The sequence below is a fragment of the Netta rufina genome (genome assembly GCF_964035555.1).
Source record: "Netta rufina genome assembly, chromosome: 5".
Lineage (NCBI taxonomy): Eukaryota > Metazoa > Chordata > Aves > Anseriformes > Anatidae > Netta > Netta rufina.
The window spans coordinates 7,032,610-7,056,474 of NC_140128.1; the positions used below are offsets into that span (position 1 = coordinate 7,032,610).

General features: G+C 43.3%; 1 protein-coding gene across 1 annotated transcript in view; it reads right to left on the reverse strand.

Moving 5' to 3' along the window:
• The window catches only part of QSER1 (glutamine and serine rich 1), a 42,953-nt gene extending 28,687 nt beyond the window's left edge, over positions 1–14,266 (reverse strand). The window contains exon 1 of the mRNA XM_084288399.1: positions 14,122–14,266. Within this exon, the coding sequence (XP_084144525.1) occupies positions 14,122–14,237 (116 nt within the window). The 5' untranslated portion in view covers positions 14,238–14,266. The remainder of the gene's footprint in view (positions 1–14,121) is intronic.
• Between the last annotated feature and the right edge of the window lie 9,599 nt (positions 14,267–23,865).

Consider the following 23,865-nt stretch of genomic DNA (forward strand, 5'->3'; position numbering starts at 1 on the left):
CTTTTGGACATGGAATTTACAGGTAGCTGACACTTACTCCAGGACACGCATGAGACGGCTTTAAATTCAAAATTCAATTGTAAACAGATGTCCAAAAACCCAAACAACTAAACCCACAGCTCTCCCTGCTGACTGCTGGGAGCGACTCCGCTTACCCTTTACATCCCCTGGGATGAGGGGGCAGTCGCTGCAGAAGGGAAAATCAGAACAGCGATGCCAGGAACCGTGACATCATGGGAAACTTGCCTGGAAGTCACCACGTAAAATAAAAGCTGGCACCACCACCGGCTTCACTTCGTTCTCATTAGGATGACAGGAGTATGCAAAGGAGAGCTGGTAAGCCTGCCAGGGTGCCATGCCCACCACACACTGCACCAGCAGATGTAAGGGACATCACATCGCAGCCTTCCAGATTAACCCCGTGCCGGAGATGCACTAACAGCAGACCTATTTCCCATTTCACCAACTTATAGGATAGAACTGTTCCTACACTCAGTATGCCAGGCTAAGGCACAAACCTGAAGAATAACAAAATTCCTTAAAAGCAAACAAAAAGCTTCAGCTGCTGCATTTTACCTGTTGCTTTTCAGTCACAAATACATTTTAGAGCATCACCAAGCCCCAACTCAGGGTGAGCACACTTACCTCGTCGAGGACAGGTCTTGTGCAGTTCAGCACTATAAATCAGCAACTGATTTCGGTTAAATACTGCCTGAAATCTCTCCTGATTGAGTTGTTATTAAGGACAACCAGTAGGCATAATGGGGTGATGGTACGGGTCACTTTTTGGTCTATAGGCTTAAAACGTCATAACATTTCCAGACAAAACCACAACAATAGTGCTCTACACACAAAGCATCCTGCATTTATATAGGCTTTACTCTATGCAAATGTGTTTACGCGTGACAAGTTTTTAAGTTAAAAAAAAAACAAAAACAGGCACAGCTAGAAAAAAAAAAAAAAAAAAACACAAAACTTAGGACATATGATGCTTTCTGCAGATTTTTTTTTTTTTTTAAAATAAAAATGTGCTACACAAGAAAATACATTTCTAAACTGAATCATGGTAATGCATGCACTGTTAGCAAGAATTATCTCCACTGACACGAATTCTGATCTTGTGAAATCTTTCCATCTGTAAGTGGTTTTCCTTCATTTCTTTTCAAGTTTTCTCGAAGCACCGATGCACACAGAAGTACGCGGTGCTGGTTTTGCCCCTGTACATGTTTACAAGGCAAATTATACTCTGGGTATCACTTGTACAGCAGCACATCTTCCTTCTCCCATTTCAGGCTTTTTCAGGAGGAGAGAGGCAGGCTTCCACTGTTCTGGGCTGGGGGGTCTACACTTGGCACCAAACATCCTTCTAAAGGGGTTAGACCCACAAAGATTATATCGAGTAATATTGCACCATTCCTCCTCTTACGTTGTAATAGAAATCATTCATGGGCAAAAAAAAACATATCAATCTTCCTTCACATTAACCACCTGAAAAATTGTGAGTTTTAAAAGTGAATATTTTCTTTGCTTTAAAATTGGTACTTATTCTGGTCGGTTGGTGAAGACCGATTCATATATCCCCCCCCTGCTCCCTTGCAAGAAACTCCTTTTTTGTAAAGGAAGCGTACAGTACACTCAAAGATTACAAGAGAGCTTAACACACAAGCTTATAGATATGAGGCAGAACACTAAAGGATAAAAGCAACTTCTGAAAAAGGTAGACAAAGATTTAGCAGCAAAGAGAACACCCGAAGACAAAAATAACCTGGAGACCAGCATCCCAAAAACCTTGTTAGTTACTAGTATCTCAAAATTCTCAAAAAGCTTCTTGAATAAACTTTATTTTTATCGTGAGAATAATCAAAGCATATGATTTACTTTAAAAAAAAAAAACAAAAACAAAAACCAAAAAACTCCCAGGTCACAGTTAATGCAACCGCAACCTCAAAAATGAATCTGCCTTTCAATAAAAACATTGTATTTATTAGAACGGTTAATTGTTTATTGTATAATTACTTGTTGCTGGAATGTAGATTCTTATCTCAAAAAACCTGCATATGCGCCTTTGGTTTACATAAGCTTATCCTAAACATAAGCAGAGCAATCTGAAAGATTACAGCCTCGGGGTTTCTTTTTATAAAATTAAACTGTTTAAACAGATGAACTTAGCCGACTCATTATTTGCATATCAGAAGTACATTAAGCATGGCAAATACCACGATGGCCATCAAGTCTTTCACACCCTGGTTTCCAAGTTTGTTAGAAAACCCCGGGGAGCTCCTCCTTGCTGGGTCACTTAGTGAAGAAACCACGTTCACGCTGCTTGGTACTGGCTGGAAGGTTACCATCAGCTGCTATTTAGTGGCCCCAAAACATTTCCTCCTTTATCGCTAATCTATCAACGTGATTTTGCACTGCCAGTGGCAACAGCACAACAGGATGATTACTGCTTGAAAGTAACACAAATTTGGGAAACGGTTCCCTCTGAAGTTGTTTTTCATTTAAGAGGTCCATTCAATCTTAACATCATACCTAAGTGCCCTGCCAGAGATACTCCAAGATTGCATCATCACTTGTCATTACTGTAATGATGCAATCAAAACATTCTTGTCAATGGGAGCAAAACTGACCCAAATACTACTGTTTTTTCAGCTACATCCATTAGTTTAATAGAAGACGTTAGCTCTCCAGTAAAATTCCCCACAGAAGATGTGTACCTTTTGCACTTGGTACCAGAACACCTCAACCTCGCATTACAGCTCCTTCTTATTGCCCAGCATTAAGTCTTTCCTGAACCAGCTGGTCACGTATCGCTTCATATTGCTGTTATTAAGATAATTTATTACCACAGCACTCTTCAACTTAATTGCTTTATACAAATTTAGGTCACCAACTGCAAAAGGTTATGGAGTTATATTGCGTGAGCCGCCCTCCTCACCTGCCAACACAATTCTTTGCTTTATGCTTTACGCTGCTGCCAGACGCATTTCCTAATTTCCAACTCCAATGAAAGCACCACTTTTACAAGGAAACAAAACTTAGTTACAATAAGCACTCGAGATAAAGAGTACATGTAGCCTTTTTTATTTCTCTTGGTTTCTTCAAATAGCCTTTCTCTACCCTAAGCACTCACACGGAATAAAATGCAGAAATAAAACCACTGAAAACTAGTATCTTAATTTACTCAATATTCGACAGAAAAAGCATCATTATGCAGAATAAGGTTATTTCATCTACCTTCTTTATTTTCCAAATCAGTGTTCATTAGAGGTTGGCATTATTTATTTCTTTAAGGTGTGTGACTGTGCAATTATTTCAGGTCTAGGGTAACACACGATGCTTATGTGACAAACAGACCAGGACCTTTTAGAAGCAAAATATCCAGGACCTTTTAGAAGCAAAATATATTTCTGCGTGCAATACTTTGTTCTTAGGCAGCTGTAACTTCTGTCTGGTACAAAGGAAAATTGCTCCCCAAATCCAAGCCTTTAAATCACGGGGCATTTTCAAAGTGCTTCAGCTGCAAAGGCTGCACGAAGTGAAACCGGTCAGCCAGAAGACGAGCAGTTTCCAAAACACAGTACCACTCTCTGGCTTGCAGAAACCCAAACCAATCCAACCAAGACAAAAAGCAACAACCCAGCACGCACCATGCAAACGGCCAGACCTGAGGTCAGGGAGGGAAACGATCTGATTTCATTTCGGGGCAGCCTACTACCTGGGAACAGGAGAAGCACCTTAACTCTCGTGGGAAGACGAGTAGGCATACAGTCTGCCTGTAATTAAAGCACCAAAGCGGAGAGAAAAAATGCACTGATACCTTCATGTTGACAAGGAAACACCTTAAAACTCATACTTTGCATTTTTTCTGACTTGAGATGTATGTGAAATAGGGGAAATAATACTCCGATTATTTGAAATAAATTTCATTTAAACTATATTAAAACAAACAAAAACCTTGTGAATTTAGCTATCTATCTGAAGGCCTCTCCCTCCAGGTGGCTCTCTAGCTACCCGACAGCAAGCTCCAGTTCAGAGCAAAGCTGTTCAGAAGTTTCACATACCACAGAACTGAACAACTCATTTCTAAATATTAAACATATTAAAAGCACAAGAGATATATAATTGATAGGCTGCTTGCAGTTTACATCTCTTTTGGTCCGGTATCTGTATTTTACATGTTTAAAATCAAAATTTCAGCTTGCATTATCAACAAACCCATTATCAGGGTCATGTTTAGAACTGTTTATATTTATATTAGACTTGTTTTGTAGTGCTGTATGCAATGTTTAGCACTATGTTTAAGTATCTTTGTTAATTTGCCTTTATTCACAGCATCCCACGGAGGCAGAAGGAAGCAGTATTGCTTGGGAACATTACTTGAATGTATTACAGATTAAACGGAGGGTCAATGAAAGAAGGCACGGCCTCTAGCTACCCTGCACTCCAACAGCAGCCGAGGTCACCAGCGTTTGCTACCGTCTGCAAGGCACTGCTATCTACTTCTAGGTAGGTACACCTAATCGAAAAATGGGGTTGAGCTTTTATTAAAAAGCAATGACTCCAAGAAAGCAAACCCATGAACTGGGATGCGCCTAGGAAGACAGCAGTTACTGAAAAGTTTGATACTGTTCAGAACATTTCATCAGCCCTGATGAAGGCCAACACCCTACTGAAACTTTTAAAGCAAGCCTGTACAGAGAACAGAAAGTGTTTCAGGAACTAATTCCAAAGTAAGGAAAACCAACTCCTGTTCAGCACAGATCTGTTTTCCTACTTATTTCAGTGCAAAATTATTTAGAAATATATACAGCATGCAATTTTTCACCTCCATTTCCCAACCTCAGACATACTGCGAAGAAAAAACAAACTCAACAACAGAAAACGCACCAATACTGCAAGAACAAAGTTGATTCAAAGCTTCCAAAACTTGGCAGCTTCAAGAAGAAGAGAGCAACCTACTCGCTTGACCCTCTCATTAGATGACACAAAGAAGAGATGGTCCTTAATATTTGATGGTTCAACCAACATGTGCACGAAGAGAAAGAATACTATGCAGTCTAGAACAGTTATGGTATCCACGAGGCAAAAGAAAAAAAGATACTTGAAAAATTAAGTCCACCATTGAGAAATCAGAAAAAAAAAGTACCCATGAAGTTAACACATCTTAAAAGGTAGGTAGGACGTTCCTTTGGGATGTTACTGCACGTAAGAGCATAGGTCTTCAGCATTTGCCTGGTTTGTTTTTGAACTATCACATCAAAAAAAGAATAATTGTCAACATTTAAAGGCACTATTAATGCTCCATGTTATTCTTCAAGACAAGTGACTTTCAGAAAGATAGAAAACAGATTTAGGCTCCAATAGTATGGTATTTCAGTAAAATAGGGAGTAGCAGTATTTTATCCATCACCTCAACTGCATGTTATGTCACACTCACAACCTTTAACATCATTCCAGACTATGATATGACCAAGTTCCTTGAGGAACTTGGGGAAGGAAACACGCCTTACCTCCTCGCCTCCCAGGGGTCGAGATACAGGCTTCCAAGAATAACATTTCGAGGCAGAAAATTACATGCCTGAATGACCAGAAGTTGGTGCTGTTCATGTGATCCTTCACCTGAATACATGTCACATATTATGAGAGGAAAAAGATTTCATGGCAAAACAGATCTGGCTCCATTTTATTCCCATGCTAATGTGCCTGAACTCTTTATGCTTGAGCCTTTTAAAAATAAAAAACCCAAAAGTGCTTCAGGAAAGCCAAAATATTCTTACTGGTACTTCAGTACTTGAGTGCAAGTGCTGGCTTGCCTGACTAAGTAACCCACTGAGCTCTTAATAACAAAGACAATTATAATTCTGTTTTCATAAAATCAGTTAAACTATGTCTTTAAACTATGAATGTGAAAAAATAATATTCTTATTCCTATAGAAACAAGCTATTTCTAAACTTTAACTTCAGGTATATGAAAGGATTTGACAGACTGCCGCATGTTCTTTTTTAAGGTATACAATCTAAACTGTCTTTCTGTTGACATGATCTACATCTCAAATGTGGTACATTTAGTAAGTGACCTTTTTCTCCTCTCTTCCCCCCCCCATTTTTTTTTTTAATTAAATCAGTATTGGCAAATACCACCACCACTTCTCTTCGCTCTGTAACCTAACCAAAGCAACTTCCCAAAAGAAATACCAGGGTTTACAAAAACCAGACATTCTACGAAAGGCAAAAATAGTCCGAGGGGTGAAGATATTTCAAGTTCAGAATTAAAATTTTAGATACAAACACTACTTCCCGTTCCTGAGGCTCTCCACTGCTCCAAAGCTAGCAGCGGGCCAGCAGGGAGCCAGGAGCTAGGGCAGAACCTGGAGCATTCAGGCGCTCCCGTGTGCCCCGCAACACAGCACCCCAAGGCTGCTGCCGCCACCCGGGGGAGTGGGAATGCTCTGAGGGTCACACATCTCCCCAGTGCCTTCTAGTTCACTGATCCCTGCAGAAACAGGAGTACGAACCCTGCTCCATGCAGCTTATAGCATGTAAAGAAGTGCAACTCTCTCTTCTCGCCTTTTAATTACTTCGGCACTACATTTGTTTATCCTTTTCTCTTACCTTTTCCCCGTGAATACTTTCTCTTTCCCCAGCGTGGGGATAATAGCTGTGATTGTGTTAATTAGTGCTACTTCTCTCCCGCAGAGCTTCACTCACAGTTTTGAAGATTTTTGCAACAGACAGTCCTGGAGATCTGGCACTTCCTCCACCACGCGATACTATTCTGCTGTCAGCAGCTTACGCTGGAATACTTGAAGCTATTCTCAAGATCACCACAGCATTAACACAGTTGGCTGAGAGACACACGGAAATATTTCATTGATTTGAATAATGAAATTATATTTCAGAATAAAAACGCAGTATAGCTTTATCTGAGGATGTGGCTTTAGCCACGTCAGTGCCTTATTAAGCATTCATTTCAGCTACTGAGATTCTTCACAACCCTTCTCCTCCCACCACTATTACAGTGCCGTAATTTGTGGTGAACTTGGGCATTACCTTTGAGGTACTTTAAGAACGTCTGATATCCATTTCCAAATAAGCCTTTAATTTCCCAATTATACGGAAAAGATAAAGCTGAAGTTGAGATGTTAATCACAGAAGAGATGCAAATACACGTCCCATCAACCGACAGGGCCACCTTAGGCAACACCTCTTCATCACCACACCTCCAAGCACCTGACAGTCACGTAAACCACGAAATATCTTCTACTTTAGACTAGCAAAACCGAGGCACAAGCACTAACCCACTCAGATTTACAAAAGAGGCCACCCCTCACAACCAGAAACAGAGTTTCAAACAGCTGGTACTGAAATAAGAGTCAATTTCTCAAAGTTTCTCTAAACAAGAATTTCCCAGAGCTCTAAACCTTCGTGAAGATCAGGTTTGGCAGATCAGAGCCACGGGAGAACTTGCACAGCATCGAGGCATCGACTCACTGCCTACATCTAGGAACGCAAGCCGCAATATCCTTGTTCATCTGCACAGCCCGTGGCTCAAGGCAACTAAATAGCCTCCAAGTCTTCCAGCAGGCCTAGACGTTTGCTACATTGGTTTTCCCCTCCCCACAACACACTTACAAGGGTTAAGCAGCTCGTATGACCTCCTTTAGATTCAAGAAAGAGGCATCTCTATGACTAACACCCCTTGTATCCCAGTTTAGGAGGCGTACTCAGAGAAGATTAACATCGTAAAACACGGCTGCAAGAGTCCTTTGCATTAGAGGCAACATCAGAGGGTGCTGCTCCCTACTTTTACGAGAATGGTTAGCGTGGTCCTTGAACTTAGCTCTTGCACCTCTCCATCAGTGGTCTCTTCGTCCTAAAACGGATTGAAATGCACATTTTTAACCTTCTGAAGAGGACTCTGGCTAACACATTGTCAGCAGAGTTTCAGTTCAGCTGAAAATGCCATACAAACCCAGTTGCATGGGAATGCTGCAACTAGGAAGACCCACCCTATTCCAAACAGTAGAAAAATAGTTAGAGCTGCATGGCATTTACTTTGAGGAGGGGAAAACATAGCCGTATGAAACAAATTCCCCAAACATGCCCCAAGTGTTCACTTTATTTTAGACTTCCTAACTTTCAGGCAGATGTCTAAAACAAAACAAGTATTAATAAAGATCAAGATGACACACACACATACAAATCAGAAAAATCCTTTCATTGGTGAGAAAAACTGTATTCTCTTTAGAAGAGAATAACAAAAGGGAGTTTTCTGGAGGGGAAAAGATCAGAAGGAAATCCCAGCAGCTCTGAGCATCAGTAACCCCCAGGTCACCAGTTCTAGCAACAACTGAAAATAGTTAATAAATGCTTGCTGCTCAGATGCTTAGCAGGTTAGTTCTCCGGGATCACCCTTTCTATAGCAAATGTTCACAATCAAGAAAAACCTAGCAGAAACGCTATCCTTGGCAGACACTGTAGAGAATAATGAAATAGGAGGCACATAGGAATTGGAGGATTATTCACTGCCTAGCACTGGAATTTTTGACACGAAGAAGAGAGAAAGTAAACAGGATGTGGTGTGAAACACTAAGTTGCCATATTTCTGAAAGGGATTTCCTGGTCAGAAAGAAGTGCAACATGCAACGTGCAGCACACGCTGGTACATTCAGTATCTCCACGAAACATCAGCCCGATTGCACGCACACCGCACATGCGCACTGGTCGTTTGTCTGGCAGGGGCTGAATGCTGAAAAGCTTTCAAACAAGTTGCCAGACATCTGGAAACGCTAGACGAAGGGCCAAAGCCCTCAAACCCTTCTCACACAACGCTGCTAGGTGAAAGAGGGCTATCTCCAGTGAAATCTAGACATACGACAGCCCTGTGTAATTCATAGGGAGTTATTACAGAATAAATATTCCTTAGTATCCTCCTATGTAAATACCCTCAGATAAGGGTGCCTAAGGGTGCCTTCTCCCTGCTCAGTGTAATTGGTTACCCTACACAAGTCCTAAGCAAGCATCAGAGGTAGGTATGTAGAGCGAAGATGAAAAACAAGAAAAGCGATGCGGGCAAATAAAAGCTTGTCTAAACATATAGAGGTTCTTCCTGAACTGTTTCGGAATAAGAAAGCACAAGTACGCAGGTATTCATGAATAAAAGCTCCTTGCCTCTGTTCACTTTAACCCGTGGCCAGAGAGCTTTTGAGGACACTGAGAGCATCCCCTCACCCGTAACAGCCCATTCATAGGAAGAAAACCAGAAAGTAATGAAAGAAGAGGTGGCAGAAAGACTAGCAGAAGTAAAACCAAAACCTGCGACATCTAGATACGTAAATCTAGTACTTCCTAGCTTAGAGCTGAGCCTTCTCTGAGCACATTATTTCTTTTTTTTTGTTTAAGCACGCTATGAATTCTCCATCCTCTGTACTTGCACAGCAAGATGTGCCCTGCTGGAAAGGCCGAACGCTGCACACTGCTCAAAGTTATTTTTGTCACACTTAAGGCTACTCGGGAAGGTTTGTTTGAAGCGCGAGTGTTGATGTGCTGCCTTGTAGCTGTATTTATTTTATTTTTAAGCAGATGGAATAGGTAATCCAAAAAGACTTTGTGATATGCAGAGTTGTGAACGCTTTGACAAAATACAGCAAATCAAAAAATCCAAGGAAAATACACCCAATCCATATGAGCTCTAGTATTGTTTATAATGAATATAACCCAGTCATAGGTGATTTTTTCCTAACAGGAACAAAGATTTTTCTAAAAACAACCTCCTTCCTATGGCACCATCACGCCAGAATCAACAGCATCTCCAAAAAAAAATAAAAAAAAATTAAAAAAAAATGGTGGGCAGAAGTACAGAAGCAACAATGGGAAAAGGTTGCTCTCTGGTGATATGGTGATATAAAGTAAACTCCTGTACTTAAAGTAACAGGATGGAAGATAAGATACAGGTACGGGACCAAAAGACTTTTTGCAAAGGTGAAGGAATACAAAACCTCTTTCTTTCAGAACAACAACGTATTGAGTAACCAGCGGCGAAGCTCTCGGCTGCACGGGAAAGGGCTCTCATCCGAAATATCACTGCTGGTGATCTCGAGACAGGCCCAGGGCTCAACAACACGCTGACTTACCAAGCAGCGGGGTCTGGGCAGGAGGCACACCGCAGACAGCGATGCAGAGACTGAGCCCAGCACCTCAGCGGGGCAGAGGCCTACGAGGCCGCGCTGCTCCCGCCTCAGCTCCCCGCTCCTCTGCCAGCACAGCCGCTGGATGCCCGCCTGTCTGTGGGCACAGGCAGTCCCCACAGCTCCCCAGCTCACAAGGAAGCCCCACACCCTTGTACCATCAACTCAAGGGGGGGAGGAGGAAGAGGACAGGGAGCTCCCGCGCCTCACGCACCGTGCCCTCGCATGAGGCGTTAGCTCGCTCCTTCCACGCACTGCCCTGTCACCATTCCTCGCCACACGAATACTTAAAATGCTTTCCATGAGGTTGTTGTTACAGTCTTCGGCACATAATTTCAGACATGCCTGTCTGGTTCGTTCTGAAACTTCAGCAAAGATTTTAAGGGGTGACTGTACTTCTGCGCCTGTGGGGAGCTGAGGGGCGTACAGCAAGGGCGTATTCGGCCTCCCTGCTCATTCAGTCTCCAACCCCATCCCAGCTGTCATGTCAGGGTGTACTGGGTACGAGTTAAAGCAAGAAAAGTTTTTTAAAAAAAAAAAAACACACACACACACAAAAACAAAAAAACAGACACAGGTTAGCAAGTCCCTGTAAAATACCTGTGCCACACCATGGACTGCTCGTGTTTTATTTTACGCTTAGAAGTGTTTTAAGCATTGAACCATGACAGACAGCTTGGTAGTATTTAAAAGTGACGTAGCTTTTTATGTTTAGAAAGTTTATTTAATCCTTCTGTGCCTTTTTCTTTTAATAGCAAATGTTTTAAGTGTATTGTTTATGAGCTTTAGTGTTCAACATCTGAAACGCTACGCCACAGGGAACTTTCTGTAGGGAACGTGTTGAACAACAAACATGGTTTTTACCTCTCAGAAAATTTCACTGGATTCAAGTTTTACACTTTTCTATATTATCTGCATTTTTTAATGGTTTCTATAGCTATGCAGAAGTCTATTATAATTTAAAATTGAGCCCTACCTAAATCGCAATTACCATACCACTGTTACAAATAGCGTTAGCTGGCCAGCTATGCAAAAATGTAAGTTATAATACTTAAATATTATGATTTTTTAAAAAAAAGTTTCAGTCTCACAGTTACATAACTTTCCCTATGAACTACCACTGTAACTTATTTGTTATCTTAGATTAGCCGCTATAAATATAGGCCACATTTACAGACATTTGGTTAAGAACCATCTCAAATTAGATGCTATAAGAAACATATGTTTGGGTAGGACAGAGATGGATGAGGACTGCCAAGCTAGAAGAAACATCAGAAACTGCGGCAGCTGCCATACAATCTAAGGTAACTGTGCCTGTCATTCCGTCACACACAACACGAGACTTGGGCCCCAGAGCTGAGGTAACAACCAAACAAGACAAGCTCCCTCCACTAGCAAAAATCCTTCTCTGTATGACCACCAAGGAGCCTCGCCAAGTCGAACGCGTACTCAACCAGAAACCTCATCATCGTTATTGCCTTTCTGCGTTTCTCTTTCCAAGTAATTACGACGGTCTCTCAAACTATTACACGCTCGCTAAGTTTTCTGAAGACCACGTCGTTCTCCAGTAAGTAACAAATAAGCGTGACAAGTATTCACTACTCGATACAGGACGGTTCCAGTGATTTCCATCATCGCCCTTCCCCGTTTCGCTAACTTCTCCTATTTACGATGGGAAAAGTTATGTCACAGCAGGCCTGGTAAGAGCGTCCTCACAATACTCCGCCACACATTTCCTTTCAGTTGATAGGAACAGTGCCATTGCACAGACAAAACAGTGCCTGGAAGAAATAAGGAGCAGGATAAAAACCAGATGGCTGAAGTTAAGTGCAGGACAACAGGAGCAACGCTTGCAGGGAGGAGAAATCATTTTGATGAGCTAAGACTGAACACGGCTCTGCACACAAAGGGAGCATAGCCTGCCACAACATTGCCCACACCAGCATAAATATCAGAAGAGCCAGAATGAAATACTGTTATCTGCATCACCTGAAGGCTGACTGCCTTGCCGCCAAGCACCAGATGAACATGACACATGTTTTATTTTTAATTTAACATCAGGCTAATGCAGCTTCAGCTGCCGAGATGACTACCTGTCAGCCACAATCAAGAACACCATTTTGAAAATTGGAAAGCCATCCACAACATGAGCTGGAAGCGTGATCAGGATACTGGGCCGCAGCACATCTGCACCCTCACAACTTGCTGCCAGGCTGGTCCAAGCCTTGGTAGTGACAGGCCCAAATCCTGTGTCCCAATTCCCTAGCAACCACCTCCATCCACACTGAGACGAACGGGATCAGCAGCAAGGGATCCAGAAGCACCTCGGCATGCTCAGACTGTATTTAACACTGAACAATTTGAGCTGTGTTCGGTGCAATCTTACCGAAGACAGAGTATTTTAATTCTTACTGAAATGAAGTGAAGCCCAAATAAGAACCCAGTACAGGAGCACTTCAAGCACATACTGCGTACAATTCATAGATTATTTTTTTCCTGCCATAGCTACAGTTACAAAAGAAAAGTTAAAACATTTCAGTCAACACCTTTAAAACGTATCATTTAACAGCATCTACACAACCTCGAGACGAAACTTTTAGGAAATGAAAGCAAGATCATCTTGACACTGCTTCCTAACTCACAGCAAAAACGCTGTTATACAAAGAACAGATTCGGTAATACCAGTGTGATTTTCTTTGGTTAACAGGCTGACTTGTAAAGGCAGCTTCTGCAAGGTACCTGTCTTGGGACTGCTGCCCATGCAATTTCCATAAAGGAACTTCCCAGATACAAAATTAATATTGCTTTAATACAGCATCTACTAAAAATACTCGTTAGATTTCTGAAAGCAGGGTTGGGTTGTTTCTGAACGCAGAAAATAATCAGAAAGCATTTGTCTTTCTTCTAAGACCCTGGAGGGATCCACTCTTGCTGTGCACCACAGATTCTTAACTGACCTGGAAAATACAAAGCTTCTTCGTGGAACAGCTGACACGATCCTCCATAGATGCTGAAAACTGGCAAGAGCGAGACAAAAAGGACGTGTCACCGCCTTCCAAGGAAGCCAACATATTAACACGACCAAAAGTAGTCCAACGATTAGGAAGAAAGACGAAAAAGAACAGCAGGAGACCTTATTTTGCCATGCAGGCAACTCTGGAGAGGAGCAGGCAGCTTCATGGGGCAAGGCTGCGGCCAAGGAAGCGACCCTCCTTGTCTGTCAAACAGGGAACCTGGAGCTCCACAGAGGGCCCATTATCTTCTTTCTTAACATCGGCTTAATTGTTCCTAAAACGCACTGTCAAGGAGGATGGCAAGGAATTGGAGGGCACCCAGAAGAAAACTGATGTAAAAATAAAAAATATGAAAGGACAAGAATGGCTGGTAGCAAACTCCAGGAGACGGTGTGTTTTTCTTAATAAGGAGAACATCGCACAGCAAATTGATGGAAGTTCCTAAGACCTGGAGACCTGACAGCTGGGGAAACGCGCCTTAAAATGGGCTTTGGGCGCTTCGCTACGACTCCCACGGGTAGCTGGCAGCTTTTTAGCCGCTTTCCGAGCGCGACTGAGCAGCGAAGCCCGCAGCAGCCACCCCGTGCGCTTCGCTTCAGCCAGCACCGCGCCGAGTCCCGCCTGGCCGCCGGGCTCCGGCTGCCCACGAAGTCACCCGGGAGGGGGCTCCCCCAGCCCGGGACCACCGCCGGCACCCCGCGGGGAGGAGGGCAGCGGAGCCCCGCGGGAGCCGCTCCTCGTGCCCGGGGGCCGCGCATTGTTCGCCGGGCACACGCGGGGCGCTGCCCCCCTCCCGCCGCCGCCCTGAACTCTTGAACCCGGGGGCGCAACAGCGGCAGCGGAGGCCCCGCCGCGGGCCGCCAGGCCCCGTCCCGGCCCTGTGCCGCAGCCTCCCCCCCCCCCACCCCCCTCCTCACCTGGGCTTGAGGCTGCCGGCGCCCCGCTCGTAGGCCCAGGCGGCGCTGGGCTGCGCGGCGGCGGCGGGGGCCAGCGGCTCGGCGAAGCCGGGGGTCGGCGGGTAGTTCCTGTCCATCAGCGGGGCAGGGCGCGGGGCCGCGATAGCAGCAGCAGCAGGAGGAGGAGGAGGAGGAGGAGGAACGGGGGGGGGGCTCCGCTGGGGCCCTGCGCGCAGGGCGGCGGCGGGGAGCGAGAGGGGCGGCTGCGAGCGGCCCCCCCCCGCCTCATGCGGGCCCGGCCGCCGCGGCCCGGCCCCCCCCGCCCCGCTCCGCTCCGCTCCGCTCCCCTCCCGCTCAGCGGCGGGCGGCGGGCGGACGGAGAGCCATGTCGGGCTGCTCCTTCCCAGGATGCACCTCCCCCGCCACGGCCCGCGGCGGCCGGGGGCTAGGGGGGGGGGGGCGGCCGCCGCTGCCGCTGCCGCTGCTGCCGAAGCCGCCGCCGCCAGGGGGAGGAAGGCGCCGCCGGTTTTGGGGCTGAGCCCAGCGCTGGGGCTTTGTTGGAGGGGCCGGGGCGGGGCCATCTTGTCCCCGCCGAGCGCCGCCGGGGCCGGGCAGCGCCGCCGGACGGGGGCAGCGGGGCTGCTGACAAGATGGAGGGCGCCCGGGGGGGACCGCAGGGGAACTCAGGGGGCTCCGGGGGCTGCTGCTGCTGAGGGGCCGGGGTCGGCCCCGGCAGCGCGGGGGGGGGGACGCGGGCAGCCCGGCTGTGCCGCCCCGCAGCTCGTCGTCATCCTTCTACAACGATTTGTAATCGCCTGATAACGTTTGACGGGGGGTTAAATAATATCAAAACGCTTTATTTATTTATTTATTTATTTATTTTCCTTTTTCAACAAGCTACGATCTTTGATTTTTCTCTCCCTTCTTGCGTTCCTCAGGGCTCCTCACGGCGCTTGCCGCAGGCCTGGAGGCTGAGCTGGGCTGAAGAGGAGAGGAGCAGGCCGGAATGACACGTAAATACGGCCACAAGGGGCAAACAGCCCTGCTTTGGGCTGCGTGGCTCCTAAAAGGGAGCATAAAGCAGGGCAAGCGGGCGCCCACTGCACAGACCTGGGTGGGAAGCGAGGGCAGCATCCGTGTGGGGCTGGGGGCGTCTCGCCTTCCCCTCAGGCTGAGCATGCAGGGGCTGAGGTAGGCAGGAGGAGCAGCGAGGCCCCAGGAGCGAGGATGAGGACTCCGAGCAGCGGAGAGGAGAGAAGAGAGCACCCGAAGGCGTCGGCCTTGCTCTGAAGAGGAAGGTGTATGCTAATGATTAAGTAAGTCTTTTGAAGATTGGGTTTGTAGTACTCCAGGCGATGTCAAACCGCAGGGTGAAATGAATTTTTCAGTGAAATGCTGACGTTAGAAACTTTTGCCTACGGCTAATCAAATTAGATGCCCTCCCCCCCCCCCCCCACCAAAAAAAAAAAAAAAAAAAAAAAAAAGCACAATATAAATGAATATATCAACACTGGAATGAAAAAGGGGAAAAATCAATGTTAAATGAGACAGTGATAAGGTAAGGGATTTTAAGAGGAAAAGCTGAGGCTCTGTTCTTGTCTTGCCCAGCTTCAAGCAAGGCCAGCAATGGGAAGAAATCTCTCCTTGGAGCAGGAAGGAAAGGGGAGTGCAAGAGCCACCCGCACCTGAGAGACTGAGCAAAGTCACTGAGAGGCCAGGGCAGAGGGAGGAGAGAGAAGAAAAGAAGCCAGCCAAAGACAGAAACCAGCAGAGTGAGTTTCCCTTGTGTTTGCATAAGTTAGCACCTGTATGGCTTGCAGGAGGAGAGCGTGCGTGCGCGGTGGGGTGCGGGGGGGCCGTTCCCTGGGAAATACAAGGGTCGCTGTTTTACATATGAACAAGGCCTGATGATAGAAAATGCCTCCAGTTTTATGCTAATGCTGAAGAACTTGTGCTGCTGATGCACGGAAAGTAGCCTTGCCATTAGCAGAAGGACCTCCAGTTTTTTTCTTAGATTTCCCTGCAGGATGTCTGCTCATCTCCATTAGAATACCACTTCCACTTGAAGTTCATTGTTTTGCTTCAAATGCCCCTGAGGAAAGACTGATACCTGTAGGTAGGTGGAGCGCAATCCCTTTTCCACCTAGCTGTAGTGGTCGGTTGCAGCATGTTAGTGTGGAGCTGTTGTACAAGTTTCTTGCCACAATTTGCGACAATATGCTAATAAATTGTAAAACTACCAGTGTTTTATTCATTTTTTTTTTCCTCAGTCAATGACAACTCAAACCTTAAGGTATACTGTAACGTTGTGTGTTTTCATTCCAGGTTATTTCTCTAAAGAGAAGGTGTAGATGTTAATACTGATACGTGACAATAAGATCTCTTTGCATAAGAAATGCCACACAAACATCCGTTGAGATTTACTGTCAGGAGAAAAGATATGCAGACGTTATGATAGCTGTTCTTAAGCTTAGTTTCTTTTACATAGTTCTTACAGAGGTTGAGTAGACTGAGAACACCACCACTGATGTTTGTAACCACAAGGTAAAGTCATTTTATCCAGCAGTTTGCATTTCCTGTGTCTGAGAGAAAAATCGGTTCTCCTGAGCTTAGCTTGTGAGACTTCTGCGGTTTTCTCATCAAGCTGATACCTGCTGCTTGTTGCCATCCTCTGTCTTGGAAAGTTGCATTGAAGTTTGCCTGTGTTATCGTTTTGTAACAAAAAAGGTATTTAGTAACTTTATTCTCTGCGACAACAGAAGGGTCTGCTTAGAATAATTGCTTTTACATCGTCTTTGTATCTGTGCCACATGCACAGCTTTTCTGACAGGTCTCAGAGCGCCGAAAAAATATTAGACAAATCCTGTTAGTTACGTGTGTTATCTTAATGAGTGGATTGAAGTGCATTTATTAAGGTGTGTATTTAAAAGTCATACTAGACATGTTCATGATTCTAAATGTCGGTTGGAAATATTTGGATTCTTGCTTTTGTAAGGAACGCTTCAGCTTCAAAAGCAACTACTAGCAAGTTTAGGGACTGACCTTCAGTGGGCTTTAACACATCCAGGACTGTAGTTCATAAACGCTGAGTGCTTGTAGCCAGTGTTGATAGTACATGCACTTATCTCTCAAACTGAAAATTTAACTTAATAGTCGTATTTTTGTGAAAAACAATCTAATGCTTTTTTTAAAAATAATATATATATATAAGAATATATATAAATTTTAAAGTACAGTCCTGTAACACAATCTGTGCAGCATACCAGCCTGGGGCAGAACTGGATTTCTGTTGCTTTTTCCTCTCCCTAAACAAATAGCCCCCACTTGTTAGAATAACATAAATCCTTTACAGAGCCCGAGTTGTCATTTGATGATTATGAGCCACGTAGGCACGGATTTCAGTACTTAAGGTGATACTTTAGTGGGGATTGTCTCCGTAATGTTCAAGGAGTGATCTTCAAAGCTGCAGCATGTGGTGCTGCCTACAGGTATGGTGTCCCAGCAGGGATGGGATGCCTTAGGTTCTTGCTGACACCCAAAGGCATCCAAAGCCTTCCCTTCCCTTCCTCCTTCCCTGCTCCACCCTCCTGCTCCCAGTGAGGCACTCCGGTCACAAGGTAAACAGTAAATTTACTCCTCTGGCAAAAGAACATTTACTTTTTTTTTTTTTTTTTGCCAGGACATTTTCATGTTAATTCCACTCAGCTGAGTCAGCTTGTTTTGCTTCAAACGAGTGCTGGTTCAGGGCAAAGAGTAGTAGGTCACAGCCAGAAGCAGGTGGGAAAGGAAGGAGATGACAAGCAAAAGCAGGAAACTTGCTTTTGATGATGAGATGTTGAGGTAGCTTGTGGCGTATTCAGTGCAGAAATCTCTAGGAGTGCTTGAGGCGCTACCTCCACAGCCAGTAACGGGTTTCTCTGCTCATACTCTGGCTTGGCCAGAATCCAGCCAGCTCTTGCAGAACTGTGTTAGCTAATATAGCAGCCCCTCCGTGAAACTTCCTTTCTTTCTTTCCTTTTTCTAATTATAAATGTTATAAATTAAATAATGTTAATACTGAATGGGGTGATTCTTCCTAGGGCCCGCAGTTGCTGCCTGTGCTTTTGGCATCCTTTTCACTACAGCTACAGCAAACCTAGCTCTGCAAGGCTTTTCCAGTGTCTCTCTGTCTCCAGATGCCGCCTGCTTCCATAAAGGGCACGGCTTCTGTCCGTTGTCTTTCCATAACAGATCAGGCTTGGTTTTGGTCTTACCCAGGCTCTTCCCTCATGTTTAAGTGTGAGATAAAGAAATACAAAATTCTTGTATTAGGAATCTTCCAGTTAAACTATTGTTTCTGCAGCAAAACGCTTGGTATGCTTCAGGGCAGTGTTTGATGGGCTGCAAAGCATGGGAAAGAAGTAGAGTCAGATGGACCTGCTGACCAGCAGCTTCAGCTGCTGTTCTTTGGAGAAAGTAGTTACCAGCACAGTGCGCAGCTAACTCTGCAGGTCAGAGCTTACAGCTTGGTGGGTGAAAGTGGACAAAAGGATCAAACTTGGGTTCATAATAGTACTTTATTTTGGAACTATCACAGTGAATAGCTTGCTAACATACACAGACATCGTGGTGTTTAGCTTTCAGTGGCTAATGCTGCTTCCGTTTGTCAGCAAAAGCTCTAGAAACACCTAGCAGTTAGCCTTATGCTGGGAGAAGGAATCTTCAAAATTGATTGAAAATAGCGCTTCAGAGACCTACAGACTTTTTTTTTTTTGAAAATTAATGTTTCAGAGAGAGAAATATTCAAATAATTTGAGTGTACATGACCGGATGAAGTTTTTAAAAGTGCAGGCCAAAGCGGAGCTGGGACTGATTATCTAACAAATTTTAAAAAGGGTGCAGAATAAAATTTCTCAGCTTCTTTCTTCCGTGCTGAACAAACCAGGAATTCACTTAGAGAATGTGGATGTAGCACCTTTGTGTGGGCTGTGTGTAAGTAAAGATGCTGCCAGGCTGTGGTTATCTTCCATAAGCAGCACTGATCATGCAGGTGTTACGCAGTAGTAACACAAGCCTTGGTCAGGCCTGTTATTAATCACCGACTGATTGTTGGGTGGTTTTTTTGGTTGTGATTGTGGTTCTGACCAAAGCCGAAAATTGCAATTGCTTAACAGATAAGATTTTGCATTTAATTTGGCAGTTGGCCTCTTCAAACATCAAGCTGGATGCTAAGAAAGGTATAAATAGGGAAGAAAGTGCTGCCTTCCAAAGAACATGCTTTATCTTGGAGCCTCAGGGCAAGTGTTCTTTCTTTGCATTTCCTTACATAAGCTCGGTGCCTTTATTTGATAAAAAGCTTGGGTGTAATTACAGACAAATGAATCTCAGTCTTCAGGAGCAGAACAAATGTTGATCTACTAAATCGTGGCACTTCTGATGCTACAAGAGATGAGTGAGCTGACAGAAAGCACACTGTACCAAAGAGGGGGAAGTCCCTGTTTCCTTCACCTTCGCAACCCTCCTCCTGATCATGTGGTTCCACACCTTCTGAGGCACCACCACTCACACTTGAGCTGATTCAACTCACCTGCTCACCAGAAAGCTGACTACATTTTTGCTGGATGAGCACATTCAGCTGATTCATGAAGGGATCTAGTAAGCACCAGTACTGGTGTAAGGCAAGTGGGAGAAATATGCAGTGATAATGTAGGAAAACAACAGAACTTAAAGCTTTTGTTCTCAGATAAGCTCATGGTTTAACAAGGAGTATTTTATTTTAACGCTTACTGGATATTATCCTTTGTATTGCATCCAAGCTGGGTATTTAACATTAAATATTGGACATGTAATATTCAATACGTATTTAGTAGTTACCGATATTTAGGGAATTTAACTGAAGCTGCTTAAACAACTTCAACGATATCAAGAGTTTCTCATTTCCTAAATGAAGCAAGTACTGCACCAGAACTTCCAAACCTGTTCTAAGGCCTTTTCAAAACTTGTGTTGAAATGTACCAACGTCAAGACTGAAGTATTTTTCTGATCCTTTCAGGTCTTTGGCTTAATCAGAGTGAAGCACCCAAACCCCATCAGCTGTTTTCCAAGTCTCAGTTTAGGTGACTGGTTATAATATTCATTGGATTTTCAAATACAAGAGACTACTACTCTGAGGAATTTTAACCAGCTAGTTCAGCTCATCTTGTGTGGCAGGAGCGGGGTTCTGTGCAGGGAGATAAGGCTGACCCTACTCAATCTTGTGGAAGTTGTTCTGACCTGGTTGTGCTACGTTATCAGCTGTACCTAGCTGCCCTCAGCTGTCCTCCCTGCCTCTCTGCAGAAGTTTATTCTCACTGCGCAGTGTGTGTCATCCCTTCAGGGTGAAGTCACCATGACCGAACAAGGAAGTTCTGCTTCCTGCTTTGGTTTTTGCACACCTGTTCTGGTGCTCTGTCATGATCTTGCTCACTTAACTACCCTGTAGAAGATGGGAATTTTTCTGACACATCATTGTGTTAAAGCTTCCCACCAAAGGTCTGGTGAAAGCCAAGGGAGATGGAAGGGTACGCCGCCTTGTTCACTTGGCTTGTCTGTCTTGAGGGCTTCATGTCCAGTGACTGCTGTTCACAGTTCAGAACCTTCCTTCGTATTTATATACATCAGATGCTGAAGTGAACTAGAGCAGTGACGTAGGAAGCTTTTGTCCAGAGTAGAAATTAACAATGTTTATAAAAAAAAGGCTTCTTCCCCTTTGACAGTTGCTATATGCCATAAAGAAGTATGCTTGCTGTTAACAGCTTCACAAAAAGAAATTCTAAATGGTTTTATCTGTTTTTCTCTTTAGTAAAACAAGCAAACAAAAAACCTTAGGCTGAATTAGACTTTGTGTGTGTTTGTTTTTTTTTTTTTTTTTTTTTTTTTTTTTTGCTATGATTAGCCTGTGCACATGTTTATTGGAAATTGTTTTGCAAGATAACAGACTAGCAGAGTTTTAAATGTCACTGCTTCTCTCTCACCAGAATGCCAGCACTTAACATCCAAGTTGCAATGAAAACATAACTAGTGACAACTGCATTCAAAAGGCCAGCTTAGGTGGGTAGAAGGAGAGTTGAAATACAGTGAAGTCACAAGAACCATTTACACAGTTCAGGAATGACTAGAAACAGTCAGAAGTTACCACTAAATAAAGAGCAGCATTGGGGAAGGCGTACTTCACATTTTTGAGAGGAAAATGAAAGTTCTTGACCATGAAAACTGTATAGTGGGAAGTTTCTATGTGACATGAATAAATGAAAAGACATTTACAGTGTAGAAAGAGCAAGCTTAAAGTGTTTATAGATGGGTTTCAAACCTGGTGTTTCCTTCCTGTTCTTTACCACATGGTAAATTTTTTTTTTTTTTTTTTTTGCTTAAAGAAGGGAAAAAAAGGCTGCAAAGGAACCTGTAGTGTTGATCACAGTAATCAAAAAGAATTGCTAATGACTTCCTATGGATAATTAATGCAGCTTATTCAGAGCTAGTAATGTAGGAAAGATGAAGGATCTTATTGTGCTTTCCAAATATACTTCTTGAGGGCAGATCAGACTCAAAAATCCTGGCTTATGTAAGTAGACATCATTAAGACAGTAGAATAACCTATAAATTAGGTTTGGGAACAGCATTGTGGTAAATAAAGGGGTAGTGCATTATATTTTTTTTTACTACCTGAAGTAATAAGTTATTTCATTTTTGGCTCCAATCCCAGTGCAGTTGTAGTCAATAAAAACCTTACCATAGACTTCTGTAGGACCAAAATCAAACACTTCAAGAGTCACGTTTTTCCTAAACTGCAGAGGAGGTACGCTTCCATGTGGTCCTTTGTTTTTGTTCCTCCAGTTTTTTACACACACACACACACACACACACAAATAATTCTTATAATAATATTCGTCAAAGGATTTGAGAAATGGCATAGTAGGGTTTCCTGTGTCACTGAAGCAAAAAACAGGTCAGGTGACTTTTTTTTCAGTTGATAGAATTGGAGACTGCTTCTCTGACTGTCAGGTATTTGCTCTAACTAACAGTCTATTCAGACTTCTAAAAGGTTGCATGCTGTAAACTGGTATGATGCTGGAAGGACAACACGAAGTAAGTTTTGAAAATGGTCCAAGGTGATAGCCAAGACCATCTAAGTACTGTGACATGTTTAAATCTGTTCTGTGAGAAACAGAATTAAAGTACTCCGCAACTTTTCTCAGGGTTTCATTTAGACACTTCTGGTTTTATCTGTCACAGTAGATGTCTGTTAATTTACTTAAAATCCACTGCCTTTCCTGCCAGCCCTTGAAAAGAAAAGTCCTGAAGGTCAGCTCTGATGATTTACATCTGTACACAAGCTGGATTAAACTTGCTCCTGCTTTGCTCCTCTAAAACTACCTCCTCCGCTCACCTAAGGAGAGTTCTATTTGCTCTTTTCTATATTCTAATAGTAACTACATTTGCAAAGGAAATAGTGTGTAAAACATGGAAGTGTGGCAATACTTAATTCACAAAACAGCATGGTCTACCTGTTATTTATTTTTCCTGTACTACCCAGATGAGTAAGAACTTCTAAAACAAAACAAGATACAAGGTAAGCGTTTTGACAGAGTAGCCCATCTATGAAAGTAAAAGCAAAACAAACAAACAATCCCATTGACTACTTGGGAAACTTTTCCCTATCTAAGATGAGGTAAGTCTGTTATGTTTAATTTAATTTTAAACTTTGCTCCATATTTATAATGTACAGGACGTGTACATGTACAGGACGTGTACATGCAACCACTTGTTTGTTACATGTAACCACTATTTGAATGTCAGTCGCTGCATATTTTGAATACCCTCAGGGTCTAAACTGCAGATTCATTGACTAATTTTGAAGTGTTATATGCTATAGAAGTATATAAAAGGTGCAGTTTAACATCCATGCTATAAGTTCTTTTAGCAGTAAAGTTACTCATCCTAGGTGTGTTTTTTTTTCATTATATGAAGGTCAAGATTTTTGCTGGCATTGCATAGAATCACTTGCAAATGAGTTTTAGGAATAGCAGAAGAATCAAAGTTCAAGTGATTAAGTAGGTTTCAGTCCAACTTCTGTAGTTTATTTGTGATCTTGCCAGCTGCATACATCATTACATAAAACAGTACAGAATCTGAACTTTTACAATCCCTGTGAAATCCCTCTCCTTGAAAGTGCTGCTGTCAGTCCCATTTAACTAGTATGTTTGTGTCCCAGGAAAAATCTAGAGAAAAGCCTGGAGTAGTTTGGCATATTATTCCACAAGAAAAATGTCTCTTCTTCCCCCATTTATATACTGAGACTGCAAGAGGAATATTATCCATGGAACCTGTGTACTTCCCAAACAAAGTATCCTAACCATAATTTTAACAAGGGACAAATCTCTAGCTCTGTGCTTAGCATCCCCCCCAGAAAAAGACTGGTAGTACACTAAATACCATGTTGGAGTATCAAAAAAACTTTTGATTAAAGTATACTTTGTCTGAGTGGGTAACATGTCTTGCAGTTAACGGTTCCTCTTCATCCAAAATAATCACAAAAATACATAAAATTAAGTAGTATTAACCAGCAATGTCTAAAACAAACCAATGTATTCCAGAAGCAGTAACGTATTTATACTTGATCAACTCATAAAGTAATTTTCAAACTCAAATCTATTACTAGAATGAATAGAAAATTACACAGCAGTGAATACAACAAACAATAAAGTAGATTTCTTAGTGATTGAAAACATCAAGTCACAAAAATGGTTA